This window comes from Acanthochromis polyacanthus, chromosome 23, assembly GCF_021347895.1.
Source record: "Acanthochromis polyacanthus isolate Apoly-LR-REF ecotype Palm Island chromosome 23, KAUST_Apoly_ChrSc, whole genome shotgun sequence".
Taxonomy (NCBI): domain Eukaryota; kingdom Metazoa; phylum Chordata; class Actinopteri; family Pomacentridae; genus Acanthochromis; species Acanthochromis polyacanthus.
In genome coordinates, this window is record NC_067135.1 from 3,435,894 (window position 1) to 3,455,274 (window position 19,381).

Genomic DNA, 19,381 nt, shown 5'->3' on the forward strand with positions numbered 1-19,381 from the left:
GAAATGACAGCTCAGAAATCCAATCCAGGCGGATGCCAGGTTGAGTGAAAGTGACAACCTTTGTACCCTTTGGGAGCGACCTCTACGGCAGCCAGTCAGACTCCTCTCCTCATTTTCTGGGGGCTGAGAGTAGTTATGGTTGCCAGGTTGGGTTAACCTCCCAACCCCCTTGGGGAGCGGGGAGCAGCCTGAAAGCACGCTCAGAGGGAATGAGTTACACTCTGTCAACACGGAGAGAAATCAGTGGGGGGTTGCCAGGTCTGGGAAGTCGAAACTTGACATTGCAGCATCCAGACAGCACAACAGGCGGTCGATTCAACACTGCAGTGCACTGTTTGGAGCTGTGACACACGTATTGTTACGAGAATGGAACCCAGAACAGCCCTCCCTGACCAGCCTCTCCACCCTGGTTTGCCTGACAGAGAAGTATGTGTGTGAGAGTGGGGGATATGTCTTAGTGGAGCTGAGAGGTGCTCAGGTTGGCGGCTGTTTTGACAGGCATGCCTCGAATACCAGCCTCTTTTTTTTCTGTGCAAAGGGAAACACGGAATCAAAACAGGCTGGCCACACACACACACACACACACACACACACATACAGAGCTGGCCTTGGTAAGACAGAGTTAGGGTGCTTTCACATCTACGCCTTTTGGTCCGCTTAAAGCGGACTGGAGTCTGCAACACCTGCAAGTACGGTTCGTTTGGGCTGGTGTGAAAGCAGACCAGATTTTTTTGGTTTGGACTAAAGAACCGGACCGAGACCACCTTCGGGAGGTGGTCTCGGTCCAATTCTATGTGAACTCCAGTTCAGTTTGCTCCTGGTGAGAACACAAACCTGTGTCCATTCGGACCGGCTTGATGGCGCAGCAGACTTTTTGGTCTACGGGAGCTTCCGTAGCAACCTGCACAGGGAATTTTGGGATAACGATAACGTCTTGCAATGCATCTTCTCCGTGCCAAAAACGACTGTGTAATGTTCTCGTACCGAATGCGAGCTTCATGCTGGAACAACAGCAGTATCTGTGCTTGCTGCATAAAGCAATGATACGAATATATGGCAACAAGAACGAACAGGAGAGCATAGTTCATTGTTTACGAATAAACCTCGATCCATGGAATAAACACAGCCTGTTGTTTTCTTCTGGGATTTTTCCCTCTTCACATGCTGCGCCAATCAGCGTTCACCTACGTCATTATTTTTGTGAACAGCGCCGCCAAACGACTGGGGGGAGATATAACATTCATCGTAGTTGGTTCAACTGCGAAAACACTGGTATGAATGCGAACCGAACCAGTTAAAAATAGAAACATTGTAACAACTTTTGGGTCCAAACAAACCACTCTAACGGACTAACAGGTGTGAAAGCACCCTTAGCCCACTGATGCCGCTGAGACGACAGCAGCAGTACTTTTGGGATGTTCGCTGTCCCTCACTGCGTCTGCTGTTGTTGATTTAGCTTTCATCCTTGACACAAAGGCTCTTTGATATATGTGACGGCAGTTAATGCACTGACTGTGCAGATGTTGGCTTCGATATGCAGAGGCCGTGTTTGTGTGAATGTGGAGTGACTGAAGGGTTTTGATAGCTCAGCCTTAGAAGTGTGTCTACTACCAGGCCTCAGGAGAAGCAAAAGTCTCAGACTGTGCAGTTAGCAAGCACTGCTAGTTTGTTTTGATGAGTTTTGAACATTTTTTGTACCAAAAATCAGCAGTCAAGAGTCAATTAATTGATAACAGTAAATGAACTGTGAGTGGTGCCCTGCTTTTTTGTCGATGTTGTCTTTACATCCTGTTTGTTCTACCCCATGTGCCCAAAAAAGGCACTTTAAAGACATATATTTTTTAATGAATGCAAATTTCTTTTGAAGCAGTTCTAATCTTAGTGTTCTTTCTCTTCCTTTTATAATTTCTTGCTTCTTTCTACTCTTTAAGACAGAAAACTTGACATAAATGACATAAAACTTAACAAGGCATAATAAAAAAGGGCATTTCCAGTCTTTTTTGTGCTGGATTTCCATTGCTAGTCACTGCACTAAATCCAAGGTTGTGTTGTCCAGTGTAAGACTGTATAATCTTGTCTTTTAGGGGCAGTAGACTGGGTTAGCATAGACCCTGCTGATGTGTTGTGAGCTCAGCCAATCAGGCTTATTGGTCCCTGTTACTATCACTCAATGTTTTTGTCAAAATGTTGTTAGGGTGGGGCTATCTGGCACACATGGTAACATTGAATCATTCAGTCAGCCCCTGTGGTAGTGTTTGACAGAGTTTGGTGTGACCAAACGTCTCTGGTTTTACGTAAACCCATGACAGCTCCACACTCCACCAGTAGCTCTCCACACTGCAGGGACAAGGACCGCCAAGTCTGAAAACCAAAGCATTCGTCTTAATTCAATAGCTAGACCAGGGGCTGGGCTCCGGAACTGTCACTTATTCGAAGTCAGACGTCCAACATGTGACTGACTGATGTAGTTTTTTTTTGTCAGATACTTTCTTGGAGAACCTTCAGTTGCATGTAGAGCTTCTCATTGGGCCGTTAATGGAAATGGTTGGAGTTGATTGGCACAGATCTTGGCAAGCGGTCTACAGTGATTCTTTGCCTGTGTGCTACATGGACTTTGAAACTTCCAGACGTCGTGACCATATGGTGGAAAATATCAGGTTACAACAGGAATTAGTTTCATATTGGATGAATTGACCGTCTTGACTCATGTCCAGTGCCAACCTTCAGATGGAAGGTGGAAAGCAACATCAAGTCTGTATGTATTTTAGTGGTGTTACATTATTATAGATTGATTGAAAAAGTCTCCACTGCGTTTCTTAACAAGTATATTTTCACAAAAGTTGTTGCATAGTTATGTCAATCATAATGGATCGTATAACTCAAGCACTTTCCAAGCTGACCCTTTTATGAATTTGAATTTATTTTTGTGTGTTGATGGTTTTTGTAGCGTTCAACAGCACTGAAAAGTGTAAGCAATTTGTAGTAAAAAGGCTCAAAACGACATAGTATCATATGACTGACATTATTTTTCATGTAAAAGCATAAAAATTACATTAATTTCAACAGAAACTTACATTTTGATTGGATTATATAGTCAAAGTCAAGAAAAACTAAACCGTCAATGAACACTTTCTGGCTAAAAGCACCTTTGGTAAGGTGTTGTTCATGACACTGGCCGGTGTTGGGTTCAGAAGAGTCTGTAAATTTTATTGTCGGCGAGAGTCTACGTAGTCCCAACTGCATGCATCCATGCGCAGTCGAAAACAAGTGTACATGCTCGGGTATACGTGGTATATTTACTTCTTCCTGTGAACTAGAAAAGGTGTAAAGTATCAACAACTTTGTGTCCACGATTAGACGCCACACTGGAGTGTAATCAAGGCTGAGGGAGGATGGTTCATTGCTGTAGTCTCATCATTACTCTTGTGACTTTCTCTTCAGCGCCTCTAAGGGCATCCTTCACTATCTAAGCCAACCATGTGCTGGGGAGAGCCATTGACGGTCCAAACCACCAATGAAGATTTTAGGGACTGGGCAGGGCGTTGTAGCGTCGTACTGATGAGAGCCACGCCTACGTCTCGTTATCCAGACATCTTCCCGGTTGATTGCTCGGTTTGTAACAGCCTTCCCTGTATAACGGTAGTCATCCAGAGATGACAGGGTCCTGCCTTGCCTTATTGCTGGCATCGTCTGGGTGGATTGCCTCATCTAGGTCCTGGATCTGCCCACCACTTCCTGGTGTAGTAGCATGATAAATTTATGCAGTTATTCATATAAATGTTCTCTCCCCTCATTACAGTCTGGCGTTACCTCGTCTTTATAATACATGTTGAGCGTTTCCTGTCATAATAAACCCTCAAAACTTGATCTCTGTGTCTTTAATGGAAGCTACGGCCTTAATGCCCCATGAGTAGAAGTTGTCATCCACAGGATACACTGTAAAATGTAGCACGGCCTAATGTGTCAACATCCATATCTCTGAGAGTACACGAAAAAGCAAAAATACTTCACAAGGGAGGGGTGGTATGAAATCAAATTAAAACCATAGACAGTTAAGTGTGTATCTTTGTGTCTGAGTGTGTGTGTGTTTTCTCACTGGGGTGTCTGAATAACATGACAGGTTGATGGCTGACAGGGGCAGCGACGTGTCCAAGTTATTACAGTATCTCAATCTCTATTAGATTTAATCGCAGTCAGGGGGCCAAGCGCTGATGTCACTGTTGACTTTTTAACAGCAGAGCCAAGTTATCATCCATCCAGCATCACACACACACACACATGCATTACTGACCCGAAAAGTGCGTGCATGACTCCAGACGTGACCGAACAATACGCAGAGACGTGTTTCTTCACTGTAACCTGTCCGTCTTGTCATCGCTCATCGTTTCAACACACACATGCTCACCACACGCACCCTCTCCATCACCGTATCTCACCCTGATAAGGCCCTCATAGCTCAAGCAGAAATCCTCCCACTGGATTTCTTCACTGCAATTAACTGGCTTCAGGGTCATCTGGGCTGCATGCTGCCTCGCCGTGCACCGCAGTGAACAGGGCTGTGAAGAAGAATGCCACTTTCTGCCCATAAAAACACCCCAGAACCCAACCTGCCTCCTGGGTTTTTAGCTCTGCGCTGTTGGTCTGGCCTTGTTGGTTGCAAACCGGCCAAGAGAGTTTTAAAAGAGATAAAATCCAAAGAGTTTTTGGGTTCACATTGTTTGCTTTGACAGGCGTGTGTGTGTGTGTTAAACTCAGTCTTTTGTTATCTTTGGAAAACTGGCAGCCGAACTGTGGGCGTAAGTGAAAATGAGTTTAAGAGTGCGCAACCGTGTCAAGGAAAGTTTCAAACAAACAAACAAAAAAGGTAGAGTTAAAGCTGTACTGTCCTCTTCGTGTTTTAATATCAGCAAAGATAATTTGAAATGCCAGAGGACAAACCCACAAAGAACTATCACCAAACTGCAGTTCCCCTCAGCTGCACACAGCTTTTTCTGAGCTCACTGTTTTGATTTTGCAATCTCTGCTCTTATCAATCTCATCTCCAAATGACTCGGCACCACATACTTAGCCAGTTAGCCGATGAACATAATGGAAGCTTTAGCAGCTAAACAGCTAGATCATTTTCATCAGGAGTTAGCAGAGACCAAAATAAACACAAAAGAGGCCTGATAATTTGATTTGTGTTAGTCAGTCGGACAGAAATGTCCATATAAATGCTAAGCTAACCACATTACCCAGGCGCCTACAGTACAGGAGTTGTGATCAACCTTTACTTTAAAGTGGAGACGATCAACTTGCCTCATTTTCTAACAGAGTAAGACTTTAATCTCGTGTATCAAATAGGGGAGTCCAACAAACTGAGTTAGAATTTTGTCTGTCTGCGATTAAATGAACATTATCATCTGCTCTGTGCATTAAAAACTCCACTCGTATAAAAGAACTCATGTAGATGCATTCATTTAGCTCCAACTTGGGCAAAGCTACCATGAGAATTAGAAATATTGAACTCTTTCAAAGTCATTTTTGGTGAAGCATGTGGAGTGGAGACTAGAAGCTTCTCTGTGCACAGCCGCCTAGCAAGCTTCTACAAAACCCTGCATGTAAAGCATTTAGGCAACACTGGTCAATTGTAGTATGTATGACTAAGCAGATGTTTAAAAATGGAGGCTTTTTGGGTACAATTTTAGCTGTGCTTTGGCTCTAGTAGATGCACTGAATTCAGGCTCATTTGTAGTTTAGCAGGAATGCAGCACTCAGTTTCTCAGTTTGAATTAAAACAATTCATCCCCATCCAGCTTTTAGGTGCTAGCCATTGTGTTTGCTCACCTGGAATGGATAGTTTTGGGAATCTGTGGCCACCTAGGCAGTCACAGATCTGAACTTATGAGAAAATGTGACGTTAACCAGCCTGCACTTCACATGTCAGTTGTGATCTTTCCCTTTTATATATAAAAAAACTTAGAAGAAGTTAAAAAGTGACATTAAGAATCCTGTGAATCATTTTGGAGCATGTTTCTGTTTCCTGTCTGTTTTCAACACACTCTCATTACTCAGAAACCACAGAAGATCCACGATTAATAAATCACAATGGCAAAACAAAACGCCACAAACTAATATATATACTCCTCACTGAGCGTCACACACACGCTCCCTGTAGGACAAGGTCAGTTACAGGCACAGTACAGTGATTATGCTTTAGGGAAATGCACTTTAACCACCTCTGCCGTTCTGCGGTTCTCCTTGAACTGGTGGAGCTGAAAGGTGAGCCGGGACATTATTCTTTCTCTCCACACCGCTCCCTCCCTCGGTCTCATGTTCCGCGCTGAAAAAGTGCAGTCCTGGAGAAAAAGAAGGAAAAACAACAGTGTTGGGTAGCCTCAGTCTGCCGCCCTTCCTCCTCCCCTGGTGGCAGATGGGACGTTGAACTCAGACGGGCTCTTGGGGACGGAGGAGGTGGAGGGATCGGCAGCTTATGGGAATGGAGTGTAATCAGGGAAGGCAACCCCTCTCTCTCTCTCTCTTTAAATGTTTCTTTCCTTCTTTACTGTAATTTGCTTAAACTCCACTGGAGCTTCCTGTGGCTCGTCTGGTACAAAAAGGGAATCATGACTGTTTAAGCAACAAATGGTGAAGAGGTCACATGTCAGGGGGCCCTTAGTGCTGTTACAATATCCCCATGAACATCAATTAAGGAGGGTCAGATGACTGATGATGATGTATAGTATGGATCTGAGGGTGTACTTGGGGGTGTCTGTATACTTTTACCCTTTTCACACTTGACCCTGAATTTGTGTCCTGGTGTGAATGGACTGTGGAGTAAAAGTCACTGTAATCCACACCGCTGGTCCAAACTCGACTAAAGGAAAAAGCCATCATAAACACTCACCCACCAATAAGTTAAATTTAAAATGTTGCTCATCCCGTTCCATTTTAGGACATTTTAGACGGTGCTGCTGGTGTGATACTTCATCGCATAATTATTTGATTATTATTTAAAAGATATATCCATCTATTTTCTTCTGCGTAACCGGGATCAGGTCGCAAAGCCAGCAGATAGATAGATAGATAGATAGATAGATAGATAGATAGATAGATAGATAGATAGATAGATAGATAGATAGATAGATAGATACTTTCCAGTTCTTCCTGGGGGATCCCGAGGCATTCCCAGGCCAGTTTGGTACAACACCCACATTGCTGCTCCGTTTTCCCATCACTCGTGAACAAGATACTTGAACTCCTTTGCTTGGGGAAGCAAGATATATGAATGTACTATTTGTTCCGTTATTATAAGCCAGTTGAACAGTAAAATATGCATCCAAATGGGTTTGAGGAGCAGATTATTGGAGGAAATTGAGTTAGTTAGCTAGTTAGCCGGTGAACATAATGGAAGCTTTAGCAGCTAAACAGCAGATCATTTTACTCAGGAGCTAGCAGACCAAAATAGACATAAAAGAGGCCTGATAATTTTGCTTATTTGGACAGAAACATGACTCAAAATAAATGGTAAGCTAACCATATAACCAAGGTACTGCAGTCCTGAAGTCCTGATGAGCCCTCACCTTAAGATGTAAAAGATTATCTTGCCTGATTTTCTACAGAGCAATATTTTAAATATTGATCACAATCACAATTTTGTCTGTCTGCTCTTGAATAAACAACATGAACCCCACTCTTATGAAACAACCTATGTAAGTACATTCACTTAGCTTCAACTTGGATAAAGCTAGCATTAGAATTAGAAATATTTCACTCTTTCAAAGTCACTTTTGGTGAAGCATCTGTTCAAATTGCATGTGCTGCAGTAACTAAGTGGAGACTAGAGGCTTCTCTGTGCACAGCCGCCGGAACGAGATTTGCTTTCTAGCGTCCTGAGATTTGGATACAGACCACAACAAATAGGGATCGCCAGGTAATGTGGAGGTTTTCGTTCACTTCTTATTTCTAGTATGTTGTGGGACACTCACTGAGACTATCCGAGCCGGTCAGTGTGGGAAAAAAATCATGTTAGGGCGGACATTGACGTGGGGGGGCAAGTTGCCCCATACTTTGCGCTACATGAGCTGCTAAGCTGCCTGCCTGGCTAAATACTGGAGCTATGTCGAAAATTCATTTCACCATCACTCACATGTATGAAATGGCATATGAAAACAGACCCCAGGTTGAAAAAACCGAAGTTCCCCTTTAAGACAGTAAAGATGTGGGGAAAATGCTGCTTTCAAGTTCAATCGGAAAATATCCCATTGAGACTGCATTGACAGCAGACTGATGATGTTTAATCCTTTTACTTTCATTGTATTGGTATTTAAACATCAACAATACACATTAAAAAGAAACAGCCGATATTCACCCGTCAAATTGTGACTCATAAAGTGATGAATCGCCCGTCGAGAGCAGAGAGTTGCCTGATTTCCGACGGTCTGTGAACGCAGCAGAAAGTATCCATGCAGGCAGTTCACGGCAGAAGGAGAGAGACATTTGGGAGAAAGCAGAGGGGAGGAGAAAGAAGGGGAGAAGGAGGATCCGGGGAAAAAAGTTTGAAAGGAATCGAGAGACGTTTGAGTGGAAGAGAAAAGAGCGGAGGAAGAAGACGACAGCGTGTGTTTTCTGACTGGATTTGCTTTAAAAACCCGCTGCCGGGGAGCCGCTGCCGTCGGTCGGATTAGATGAGTTTTGACTTCACGATGAGGAGCGACCCCGTTCTGTTCGCTTCCAGCAGGGGTGAGTGCCTCAACCTGCCTTCCTTTTCTTTCTTTTTTTTTTAAATGGAAAAATCACCGTGCCGTGTTTTATTTTCACTAACAAAACCGCAAAAGCGTTTGGAGGGACTTTCTTGCGCTGGAGCATCCACCATCAACCTACCATGGACAAACTACACAAACGAGACAAAAATTGACACAAACAAACAAAAGACACAAAACAAAACAAAAAAGAGACAAAACATTTGACAAAAAGTTACGAAGTGACAAAAAATAGACAAATGAAACAAAAATGGCAAAACATTAGACAAATGTAATAAAATAGAACAAAAAGATGCAAAAATGAGGAAAAAAACGTTAGAAAGTGACAGAAAATGGACCACTAACAAAAACGAGACAAAAATGACAAGAAATGAGACAAGCAACACAAAACAAGAGACAAAATTTTTTAAGAAGTTACAAAGCGGAAAAAAATGGACAAATGACAGATGAGACAATTACAAAAGCGAGAAACAAAATGACAAAAACCACAAAACAAAACAAAGAAGAGACAAAAAATTTACAAAAAATTACAAAGCGACAAAAATGGACAAACTACACAAATGAGACAAAAATTACAAAAACGTGAAACAAATTACAAAAATGACAAAAACCACAAGCGACACAAAATGTAAATCAAACGACAAAAGTCGGACAAAAAAAGACAAAAAACTAGACAAAATATTACAAAAACAAGACACAAAATGACTAAAGACTAATCAGCAATAGAGTATTTTACTCTATGATCAAAACAACGTCTCATGGTCTGTAAATTAGTTTAAATTATAGTTTTACAAATTGACAGTTTGCAGTTCTCTGTAATTTTTACAAAGTTGGGCCGGATTGGCAGGCCTGTTTTTGCCCACAGGCCGCATGTTTGACACCCCTGATGGAGCGTGAACCTCATGCCAAACTCCATTCAATTATTTGATAATTTAATGTGGCTTTACTGACTGCAGAAAAAAGAAAACGCAATCCTTGTGAAGGAGAAGCCAAACCTTTGGAGAAGAAGAGCTTGATCTCTTCATGATCTGTGCAGCCCTGTAGACACTGAGATGATGAAGCTGTTGGTTCAGTTTGTTGCTGCTGCTGCTGCTGCTTACCGCTGTGAAATCTCCTGGTGTGGTTCAGGGATTTCTACTTCCCTCCCCATTAGCTTTTTAGATAATACTTAATCATGACATTTTTGACTTCGCCCCCTCCTCTGCAACTTAATTCTTTGTTTTCTAGCATTGCGACCTAAAAAACAAGCCTGTTTCTCATTACTTGTTTGCTGCTAGGCAACAGATCCAGATGCATTGACAACACGCGCTGCATGCCTCGCTGAAATATAAAATGAGGGCTTTTGTCAGGGAAGTTCTTCAGTGCAATCTAGTCGTCTCTCAAGTCACAAATGTTTTACTTGCACAAGGAAGTGACCAGTTCTGGGTAGGCGACTGACAATAGAAGGAAAAAGTTTGGCTTTCATACAGGCACAGAAACAAGTCACAGTGGTATTATCAGTTTCTGAGCAGCCAGTTTGCAAAACCAACTTATTATATTTTCATGGTCAAAGTACATTAGGTTAAATGAGTTCAGTTCTACAGTAGTAGTAGAACTTTGCTCTTTATAGTCCAGTTGTAGGTGACCTGTAGGGTATAAACATGGAGGTTCTATCATTGTCCTCATCTGCCCCACATTTTAAACCTACCAACTTAGACTTTCTGTGCTTTCCGGCGCCCCACATGGGTGACTATCTCATTCAGACCTTCAGCTGCCCAATCAGTTATTACCCAGTCCAGGTCAGTCTTGGAGTAACTCTACTCTGCAGCCAGAGGTTTCCCAACATGATCCTGGAATGACAACACAAATGCCCCATGCCTCTGATTTCTCCTGCTCACGGCCGTGAATGGAGTCGTGCAATAACAGGACCAACGCTAGCAGCTGCGGGGTATCGGGTGGCCCGGCGGCGCTTCTCCGACCGGCATTTGGCGAGGTTCTTACAGACATCCATTGTGTGGAGGGCTTGTAATCGCATCTCATGTAGTAGATGATGTTTTGGGAATTGGTTCACCCAGCGTGGCTTTAAGGAAACCAACATGCAGGCATGAAGTTAATGTAGAAGCCCAAATTCCCAACTCGGATGCTTTTATCGGAATCTGGAGAATCTTTTTTAGGGCTGAAGCTGTAACTCAGTGGTAGTTTGCATTGTAATCACTGACGATTTAGCTTTAAGCAGCCGTGAACTCGCTGCATGTTACTGCAGAGCTAGTTTTACCTTTAACCAGATGTCAACTCATTTTAGTTCAGACCAAAAAAAAACGACAAAATATTACAAAAATGAGAGGTAAACTGACAAAAAATTAGACAAAAGATACAAAATATTAGACAAAAAGTTACAAAGCGACAAAAACGTGGACAAACAACAAAAATGAGACAAAAAATTACACCAATGAGTCCAACAATGACAAAAGCAAACAACAAAAATGACAAAATAAGAAAAAAATCACAAGCGAGACAAAAAATGGAACACGAAACGACGAAAACAAAAAGCAAAGTGACAGAAAACATGAGACAAATGACAAAATCAGACAACAACCAGACTAAAGCAACAAAAACAAGACAAAATATCACAAAGACTAGACACGGAACGACGAAAGAACAATGAGCAATCTACTATTTTACTTTATGATCAAAACAACTTGTCACGGTCAGGTAATTATATTTACAATCTACAGTTATTGTCGCCTCTATAATTTCTACACTTTTCAAAGGGGCCGGATTGGACCCTCTGGAGGGCAGCCTGTTGGACACCAATGATTTCCATGCTCAAAAATGGTCCCAGTGAGCCTGTAAATGAGAACTTTACAGGCTGGAAAAGCTGTAACAGAAGCATTTATGGGATGCAGGACAATGTACCGATAACTACAGCGGGCATCCCTCTTAAATCTGCGACGCTGTGGCTACTCGCATATCTCACTCTAACAAGGTGGTTAGCAGTTGGGTTTAGAGTGCCACTTTACACTCTTGGACTGCTCTGTTCTCTTGAATGACCTTTCCTCTTGCTCTCTGTTGACTCAAACTGCTGGTGGATTTGGGGGGAAACGCAACAAGCCATGCTGGCAGACTCAATGCTCCCTTTCAGCAAGTCCTTGCTGAAGAGCTCTCCCACTTACGGAGTGTTTTGGGGGCAAAAATGCGCAAGTGTTAAAGTGTTTATTGCCGCTTATTATTGCAGCTTCCCTCACAGAAACCCGGAGTCGACGAGCAATTAATTGGAGCGAGTGTGATGTGGGCAGAATGGGTACACGGTGTCACTGTTCTGGCCCACGTGGCCCATTTGGTTTGCTTTGGAAAGCCGGGGGTCGCTTTGCTTCTCCGCCTCCACTCGCCCCGATGATGATTGAAGTTTAAGAGCTTTCATGTGTCAGACGCGTGAGCCCCGCCTCTTTGTGGTGGCAGGGGGGATGACGGATCCCAGGAGTGGAGTGGAGTGGAGTGGAGTGGAGAGATGAGGAGAATGAGTTTGTAATCTATCCCCCCTTCCCTCCAAAGCCGGCCTGTCAGTAAGCTGGCATGCGGGAAGAGAGACTTTAATTTTGGTCCGACTAATCATAGCCCTCCCGGCCTTCCCCCTGTGTCAATATCCATCTGGAAAAACACGGGGAGGAGGATGGGGATCTCGCGAGCCAAGCCCAGAAGACCCTGACGTGCACCAAATAGCATATGGCTTAAACTCAACTGGCAGCTAGCCTACTGATTTAACATCATCAACCAAGCATTTAGGCTCAGACTCCTGCTTCAAAATGCAGAACTAACAGTTGAAATAGTCCCATTAGTCTTGGCATTAATGGTTACCTTGGTAATTTGACTCCATTAAGAGGGGATCATTCTGATGAGCCTGACCGGGCGTCTTTAATAGGCTTACCGTTGCAATGGGATGAACCTGTTAGTTGTTAGGATGTCTGACTTGGACAAAGCTTTCAGGGATTACAAGACCAAAGCTTCATTGGCGTATTGAAGGGTGAGGGGAGCTGGGGTAATGTGGAGTTTGTGGAAGGTTCACACAGAGATGTCTGGCAGATTAAGTGATTAGGAGCCGAACAACAGCAAACTGAAGATAATAGTCTTCGTGAATGAATGTGCTTGGACTCAGATAGCATGTTTGCTTGTGCAGTTTTGGGTGTTCCATTAGCTGGTGCACCGTCCAGTGTTTTGATTGGTGTTTGGATGTGCCACACATGTTGATACTCTCACAGATGCCCTATGGGCGTGTCAGGGGTCTAGTTCTGTTCTTGATGGATGAAGAAGGCAGAAATCTGTCAGGACTTTGTAGTAGCCATGCACGATAAATTGTGTTTGGCTCCATCTACTTGAAGTGAAGTCTCAGTTTAGTGGAGGCAGATTCATGTTAGTGATGCACCAGACTCTGTATTCCAGTAGCAGACCTTTTTCTATTTACTCTGCATTGTAACGGATTTAGAATTTGAGTTAGACTCTGTTTATCACTAGGGCTTGACTCTGAATATCTGAATATTCGGTCGTTGTGGTGGTATCCGAATATTAATTTTGCGATGAAGAATACTCTGAAATGCTGAAGACCTCAGCTGTTTGGGAATACCTGAAATTAAATTAAGACAAGACAAGGTAGTATTTGGCTCCTAAAGTCCAGTCTGGCTCACTTGATAGTGGAAACAAAACTGTGACCGATATCCTGAACCGGCATTAGCAGCCAAATGCTTCCCTGTCAGAACGCATTTTCTTGAACCCTGGCTGCATTGTGACCAAAACCAGGAGCTCACTCTCGCCCGAAAACGGTGGATATGCTCATCTTTCTGGTAGTGAAATGTCCGTTGTTGTAAATATATGCTGCTGTTTCAATTGCGTTCTCATTTTTTTAGTAGAAATGTCTGTTGTTCGTAGACAGACGAGTTGAGTATCAGGATATTCGTCATTAATTGGGCTGTAATATCCCAATTAATGACGAATATCCTGATACTCAACTCGTGGGATTATTGAACTCTGTGGGATTATTTTTGTGTAACCTGAAGCAACTAACCTTTGTGGTGCTACTAAAAAATCTGATGGTGAATATTAACTAAGTTCACTGTATTAGGCTTTTCAGCAAATCAAATCTGTGATTCCCAAGTCTGCAGTAACTCCAGCACTCTGCTGGTATCTGGATCGGCTCATTGTGTCATCTGTCGATAAATGAATGAGGCCAAGATGACTTAGTACGGCTTGCAGCCCGCATAACCTCACTAATCCAAAAGTTCTGTGCAATGTGACACTCATTTCTCACACCCAGGCAGCTCCATTCCCAGTCCAATCAAGGAAACCACATGGTCCTCTGTTCCCACCAGAAGATAAAAACCCAACGCTGGAGGTTGTCCTACACTTCTCCGCCATTCGCGCACGCCCGTCTTCATTTCCTTAGCCTGTGGTTTTTAAGCCGAGCACCCTCTAATTATCTGTTTAAAAAGGGATACCAAAGGGAGCATCATCGCTCTTCCCAAGCTGTTGGACCAGCCCTCTATCCTCCTCTCAGATCATCTGTAACCTCCGTCAGCACTGTCCTATCCGTCCATCTCAAAGCCTTTCTTCTCTGCCCGTTCGCTTCAGATCAGGGCTTTGCAGATGTGTGTTGCGGTCTGGGAAACATCTGCTCGTACGGTAAACCACCTGTACTGTTCGATAGCAATCAGGCCCGCTCTGTGATGTTCGCCTGGCATGCCCAGTGGAACGAAGAAAACACACAAACCTCATAATTACAGACCCGAGAAACGGGGAGAGAGCGAGACAGCTTGTCTTTCATCATAAACTAATGCAGCATTGGCCCGTCCTCTCATCTGTTCATGACTCTCCCTCTCGCCTGGTGTTCGTCCAAGTCGAGGCTTTGCAAACCCTTCATGAAACATTTATGACTGGTGATAATGCACGACTTTCAACCTAAAGCTCTTTCCATTTATAGGATTACTGTGTGTGGAATTACTTTCTGTCCAAAAACTTCTTGAAATGAAGCACAGAAGCGTTTTAGGTGCTTTTATGTTGAATGAAAATGAGGAGCATTTCCAGCTAATATTAGCAAAGCTCGGGTAGGCTTGTCAGTGTGGAAATGAAAAATGGCACGAATGCAGACGATGCCTGTTTCTTTTTTCGGCCGAGTCAAAACCAAAAGCTCGTCGCGACTTTTTTTTGTGTGTGTGTGTTGTGTAGCGCGCTTATGTAATCATGGGAACTATTTGGCTCTAAATGAATGCTTCGCTGGTGCCCTGCTGTGTTTTGGGTGGCTCGTTGGAGGTGGTAACCATGACGAACCAGACATAAACCAACCTCAATTAGAGCAACCACTGTCTTTACTGTAACATTCAGCCGCAGCGCCATTAAGTTTCCAGAACCACAGAAAGTGCACCGTGAAGATGATTGGGTGTCTCATTAAGTCGCTCAGGCTTCTCATGCATCTGTTAGCTGTGTCAGGAGTATTTTAACCTGCAGTGAGGCTCTGCATCTCCTGCAACACTGAAGCACACCAGGTGTTACCTATTAGAAATGAAAGATATCAGCGCTTGGATTCGATTACAGTACAAGTACCCGTAGCAGATGTTGCCCAAACAGGTTTAATGTCGGCTAATTAGGTCTGGCAAGGAGGGGCTGCAGATGACATGAAGCTGATTCAGCTTTAGATGTGGATTTGAAGATGCTCTGTAGCTTACTGTAACTGATGTTGTCCTGTAATTACATTCCAAATATAGCCACCCTGAGCAGGTCGTTTTAGTTCAGTACCGAGTCTTGTTTGAAAGAAAGAAGTAGAAGAAAATGCCCAGAAATTGAGGTTGTTTCATGACTTGCTTTTAACCCTTTTTATTTGCCGTATATTGTTGCTCGTGGACAATATTAGGTTGTTTTGAAATGCCGTTTGTAGCATGCATGCAGAGGCTTTGTATTTTCTATTTGTTGCTCTTTGAACACACAGAATATGGTTTGTTTGATTTATTTTAGAGGATTGACAATGAACAATCAGCCAGGTTGCTTGTGATACTGAAGAGACGGTAACCTTTGTAACAGGTGCTCAAATATGTGAAAGTTGTAAAGTTTACAAGGATCCTAGAAATACGGTACAGTACCAAAAACACTGAGGTGCAATCTGGTGGTAAAAGAGGAAAAGATGTCACCCTTGATTGCCAGATTAGTGGAGGGAAGGAACGAAGGAAACAGCAACTAAAATGACATGTGGACTCCTAAGAGTTTACTGCAGAAATGTTTGTTCACGAAGCGATCAAGATGGCATCACTTTTTGTTAGCTTCTTTAATTGCCACTTTAAGATCCATTCCTGTCCGTCCGTTTCTATAAAAGCTGAGATTTCTTTGATATCTACGTCTCATTCACAGGAGTCCTACTGATTCTTCACCACTGCTGCCAGCTAGATGGTGCCTTATGTCTACTATTTACCTCCTCATTCCTCCCTTATGTCCTACTCTGTTGTTTTGTTCGCAATTAGCAGTAACACAGTCTACAAACAAAGGTCCAAGTCCCACAACCAGTGTGATGCCCGGTTCGAAAAGGTAAACAATTTACACTAGAAAATCCGACAAACAAGCATCTGCAAATGGCTTCATGCGCCGCTGGGACCTGAGATCATGATCTCTGTTTGTCTAATGATGAGACATTGAAACAATCAAGTCTTCATGGGGGAGAAGAGGATAATTTCCCCTCTTATTCTTCCAAAAACATTTAATTCATTTAGCCCGGATCATTTTTTGGCGTCGTGAATTTGTAGTCCCAGCCAGGATTCAGAGCTCTTTATGGCGTTTATCCGAGTAAACTGTCTACGAGCCTGTGTTGATTTACAGGAGTGGTATGGCTTCATAACGGTGATGATGGTTTGTAATTAGAACGGCTCTGACACATTTTCTCAGGGGGGAAACCACTGTCTTAACTCAGCGAGACAAATGGCGTTTATTTGAGTGTGCGACCGTAGACCCGCTAATGCCCAGGCTTTGACGCACTCTTTTCAGTTATTTGTGCGTGTCTGTGGAGGCAGATCCTGACCTGAAAACTGTTAGATGCCCAGACTAAACACATCCCAAAAGTGTACAAGGCGCTGTTGATAACGAGAAGCAGACACCTCTAATAGACACGAGGCGTAGGATAGTGCTGTCGGTGTGACATCAATCACAACAGCTGTATTCTGGGAAGAACGCACAAATCCCTCCTCCCCCCCCCTAACCTGGCTAGCATTTTTGCTCCGACGAAAACAACGGAGCCGCAGGGTCTCGAGTTCTTGGCGAGACCCAAGCATGACCCCGTTGCCTCTCAGTTCACACACATGCACCTCACCCAGGAAAACCCCACCTTTGTTCCCGGCTCCGGGAAGCGTGAAACATCCCTGTGACTTGTCTAGGTGTTTTTAGTGGGTTTGAAAGTGTGCGTGTCAGTGGTGGTGGTGAGGGAATGATTGCTTTCTCTGGCAAGAGCTCCTATCATTTTTCAGCAGGCCTAGTGTTGAAGCAAATTACCCTGCTAGGAATACATGTTAATATAACTGAAGGTGCACACCTGAAGCATGTTTGCAAATAATAGAAACTTAACCAAAGAGTGTATTGTATTAGAACAAAGGTGTTTGCAATAATTACCCAATGCATGCACAGTTTCCTGTCCAGTATAATGGGAGGAAGGGGAGGAATTAAGAGAATGGAAGTGCAGAATGTGTTTGAATGACAGACTGAGAGGTTTTGAAGAAAGGGCGTGGGTGGTTTGTTTGCACGACACAGTTTTTTATTTTCTTCTTGCCCTCAGGCCTTGTTTGAGGGTGGTCCTTCTCTGCGCCGCTTCATTTTCCCCTCGCCGTCTTCGGTGATCTGGAGAGCTAGCTTTAGGCTTTTAATGGCACACACACACACACACACACACACACACTCAGTGGAGGTAAAGTGTTGTGCAGGTTACGCAAAGCTCTATGAAACGGTAAATGGAGCAGTAAAGAGTGCTTGGCTGTTCTCGGCGTAATATAAAAACAGGCAAAACGATCCAGGGTGTGTATGGCCTCACAGTGAGGGGTGTTGGTGCTTGTTTGCTTTTAAATATAGACCAGCCAGACAGTTGATAAGATTAATGATGCTTCCATGAGAGTGAAATTCAGAAATGCTGGCAAAGCATTGACTAGGTGATGCTGTGAGTTCCCATGATGTTATTTCTAAAAGTAGCCGATTACTGAGGGTTTCTTTAAGTCTTATGGGTCTTGTTTTATTGTTTCTGTCATCATTGCTCACAGTAAAATTAAAATTGTGTCTACTACCGTGTTTACACTTGGGTTTTGCTTAGCGTACTCACACCACAGGTCCAAAAGGATGTGAACCCCCTAAAAAAGTTTGCAAACATCCCAATACAAGAGGTCCTCAGTTTGCGACGTCCTCGATTTACGGCGTTACGTCAGAACTGGTTCAGTGGAACTAGTTGGTGAGCAGAGCAGATGAATACTGTATGTACAGCAGTCACGCATGCTATAAGACGGTTTTATTAACATTTGCCGTCACATTGGATCATGCTACGTTCGCTAACTTCATTATGGCCCCCAAACGCAAGTCAGACTTACAGTTTACATATTCAACGGTATTTTCCTACTGAGCTGTGTTTCAGTGTGAGCTAATGACCGTTTTTGTTACTGTAGTTGTACAAATATGTGAACTGATCGATATTGAGATGCCCGTAACGGCTTTGTTTGCATTTTTACCAGAGTTCCAGCAGATTTTTTCATTGTCTGCAGACATTAGTGAGGTGCAACGCTGATGTTAGCTTGTCATGCTAACCCTAACCCTAACCCACTATTTCTTATACCCAATGTGTTCACAAGCGCAAAAAATTCTTACTTTAACATGCTGTTGCTGTAGGAGATCACATTTCTCCATTTGTCTGCATATCTGGTTCTCTTAAATGTATTGTCTTTGTGTCTGAGTCATTCCCGCTGTCTGTTTATCCCACTTTCTACTCCGTTGAACTCTTCCCCACCTTCGCTGTCTCTTGGCCAGTGTACCTTTCACTCCCTCTCTCTTTTTCTTCCTCATCGGACTCCACGACTGCTCCTTCTCTCCTCCTCTCTCCTGTAGGATAATCAGATTATGTGAGGAATGTGTGAAAGCGGCTGCGTGTTCAGCCTCGGAGCTGCTGTCCGACAGTCCGACCTCTCCTGCTGCTATGAAAATGAACTATGGTTGCATTGAAAACTCATACAAATGTCTCTAGGATTTATCGTTGTAAAATTAAGATACTCTGATGACAGGTTTTGGCATTGATGTCCTCAATTGTTTGCCAGCTACGAGCACTTTCACCTGCTGTCGGTTAATCGCATACCTGCATGATGGAAAGATGAAGCTGTGATTATAAAGAGATATATGCTGTTTGTTGCGTCATTGTCGATCATGAAGTAGCAGGAATATACAGTCCAAATTAAAAGCCCTTATTGGCGCAAACTATCCCAAAACTCAACTCCGGCATGTGGAGCGAGAGGAGAGCTGGTTTGTTTTCGGCTGCTTAGACAGTTGGCACACGGGTCAGATCGGTGCTTCTGCTCCGCCTGTAGCCCAAATGTTGACAGAGATGATTTCATGTGATTACGTAAAGAGCATAAACGTATCACAGCTGGCTTGGCAGGAGGTGAGATCTTCAT

The 19,381-nt window shown here is 43.4% G+C and overlaps 1 protein-coding gene across 7 annotated transcripts in view; it reads left to right on the forward strand.

The window, feature by feature from the left end:
* The window catches only part of afap1 (actin filament associated protein 1), a 108,561-nt gene that overhangs the window by 36,935 nt on the left and 52,245 nt on the right, over positions 1 to 19,381 (forward strand). For 3 of the 7 annotated variants that reach the window (XM_022218912.2, XM_022218915.2, XM_051944053.1), the window contains exon 1: positions 8,434 to 8,721. The exons of 1 other annotated variant lie outside the window; for it this stretch is intronic. In XM_022218912.2, coding sequence (XP_022074604.2) covers positions 8,667 to 8,721 — 55 coding nt within the window. In that variant the 5' untranslated portion in view covers positions 8,434 to 8,666. Of the gene's footprint in view, positions 1 to 8,431; positions 8,722 to 19,381 lie in introns of those variants that run through there. 3 more of the 7 variants (XM_022218914.2, XM_022218911.2, XM_051944052.1) reach the window with 3 other exon arrangements.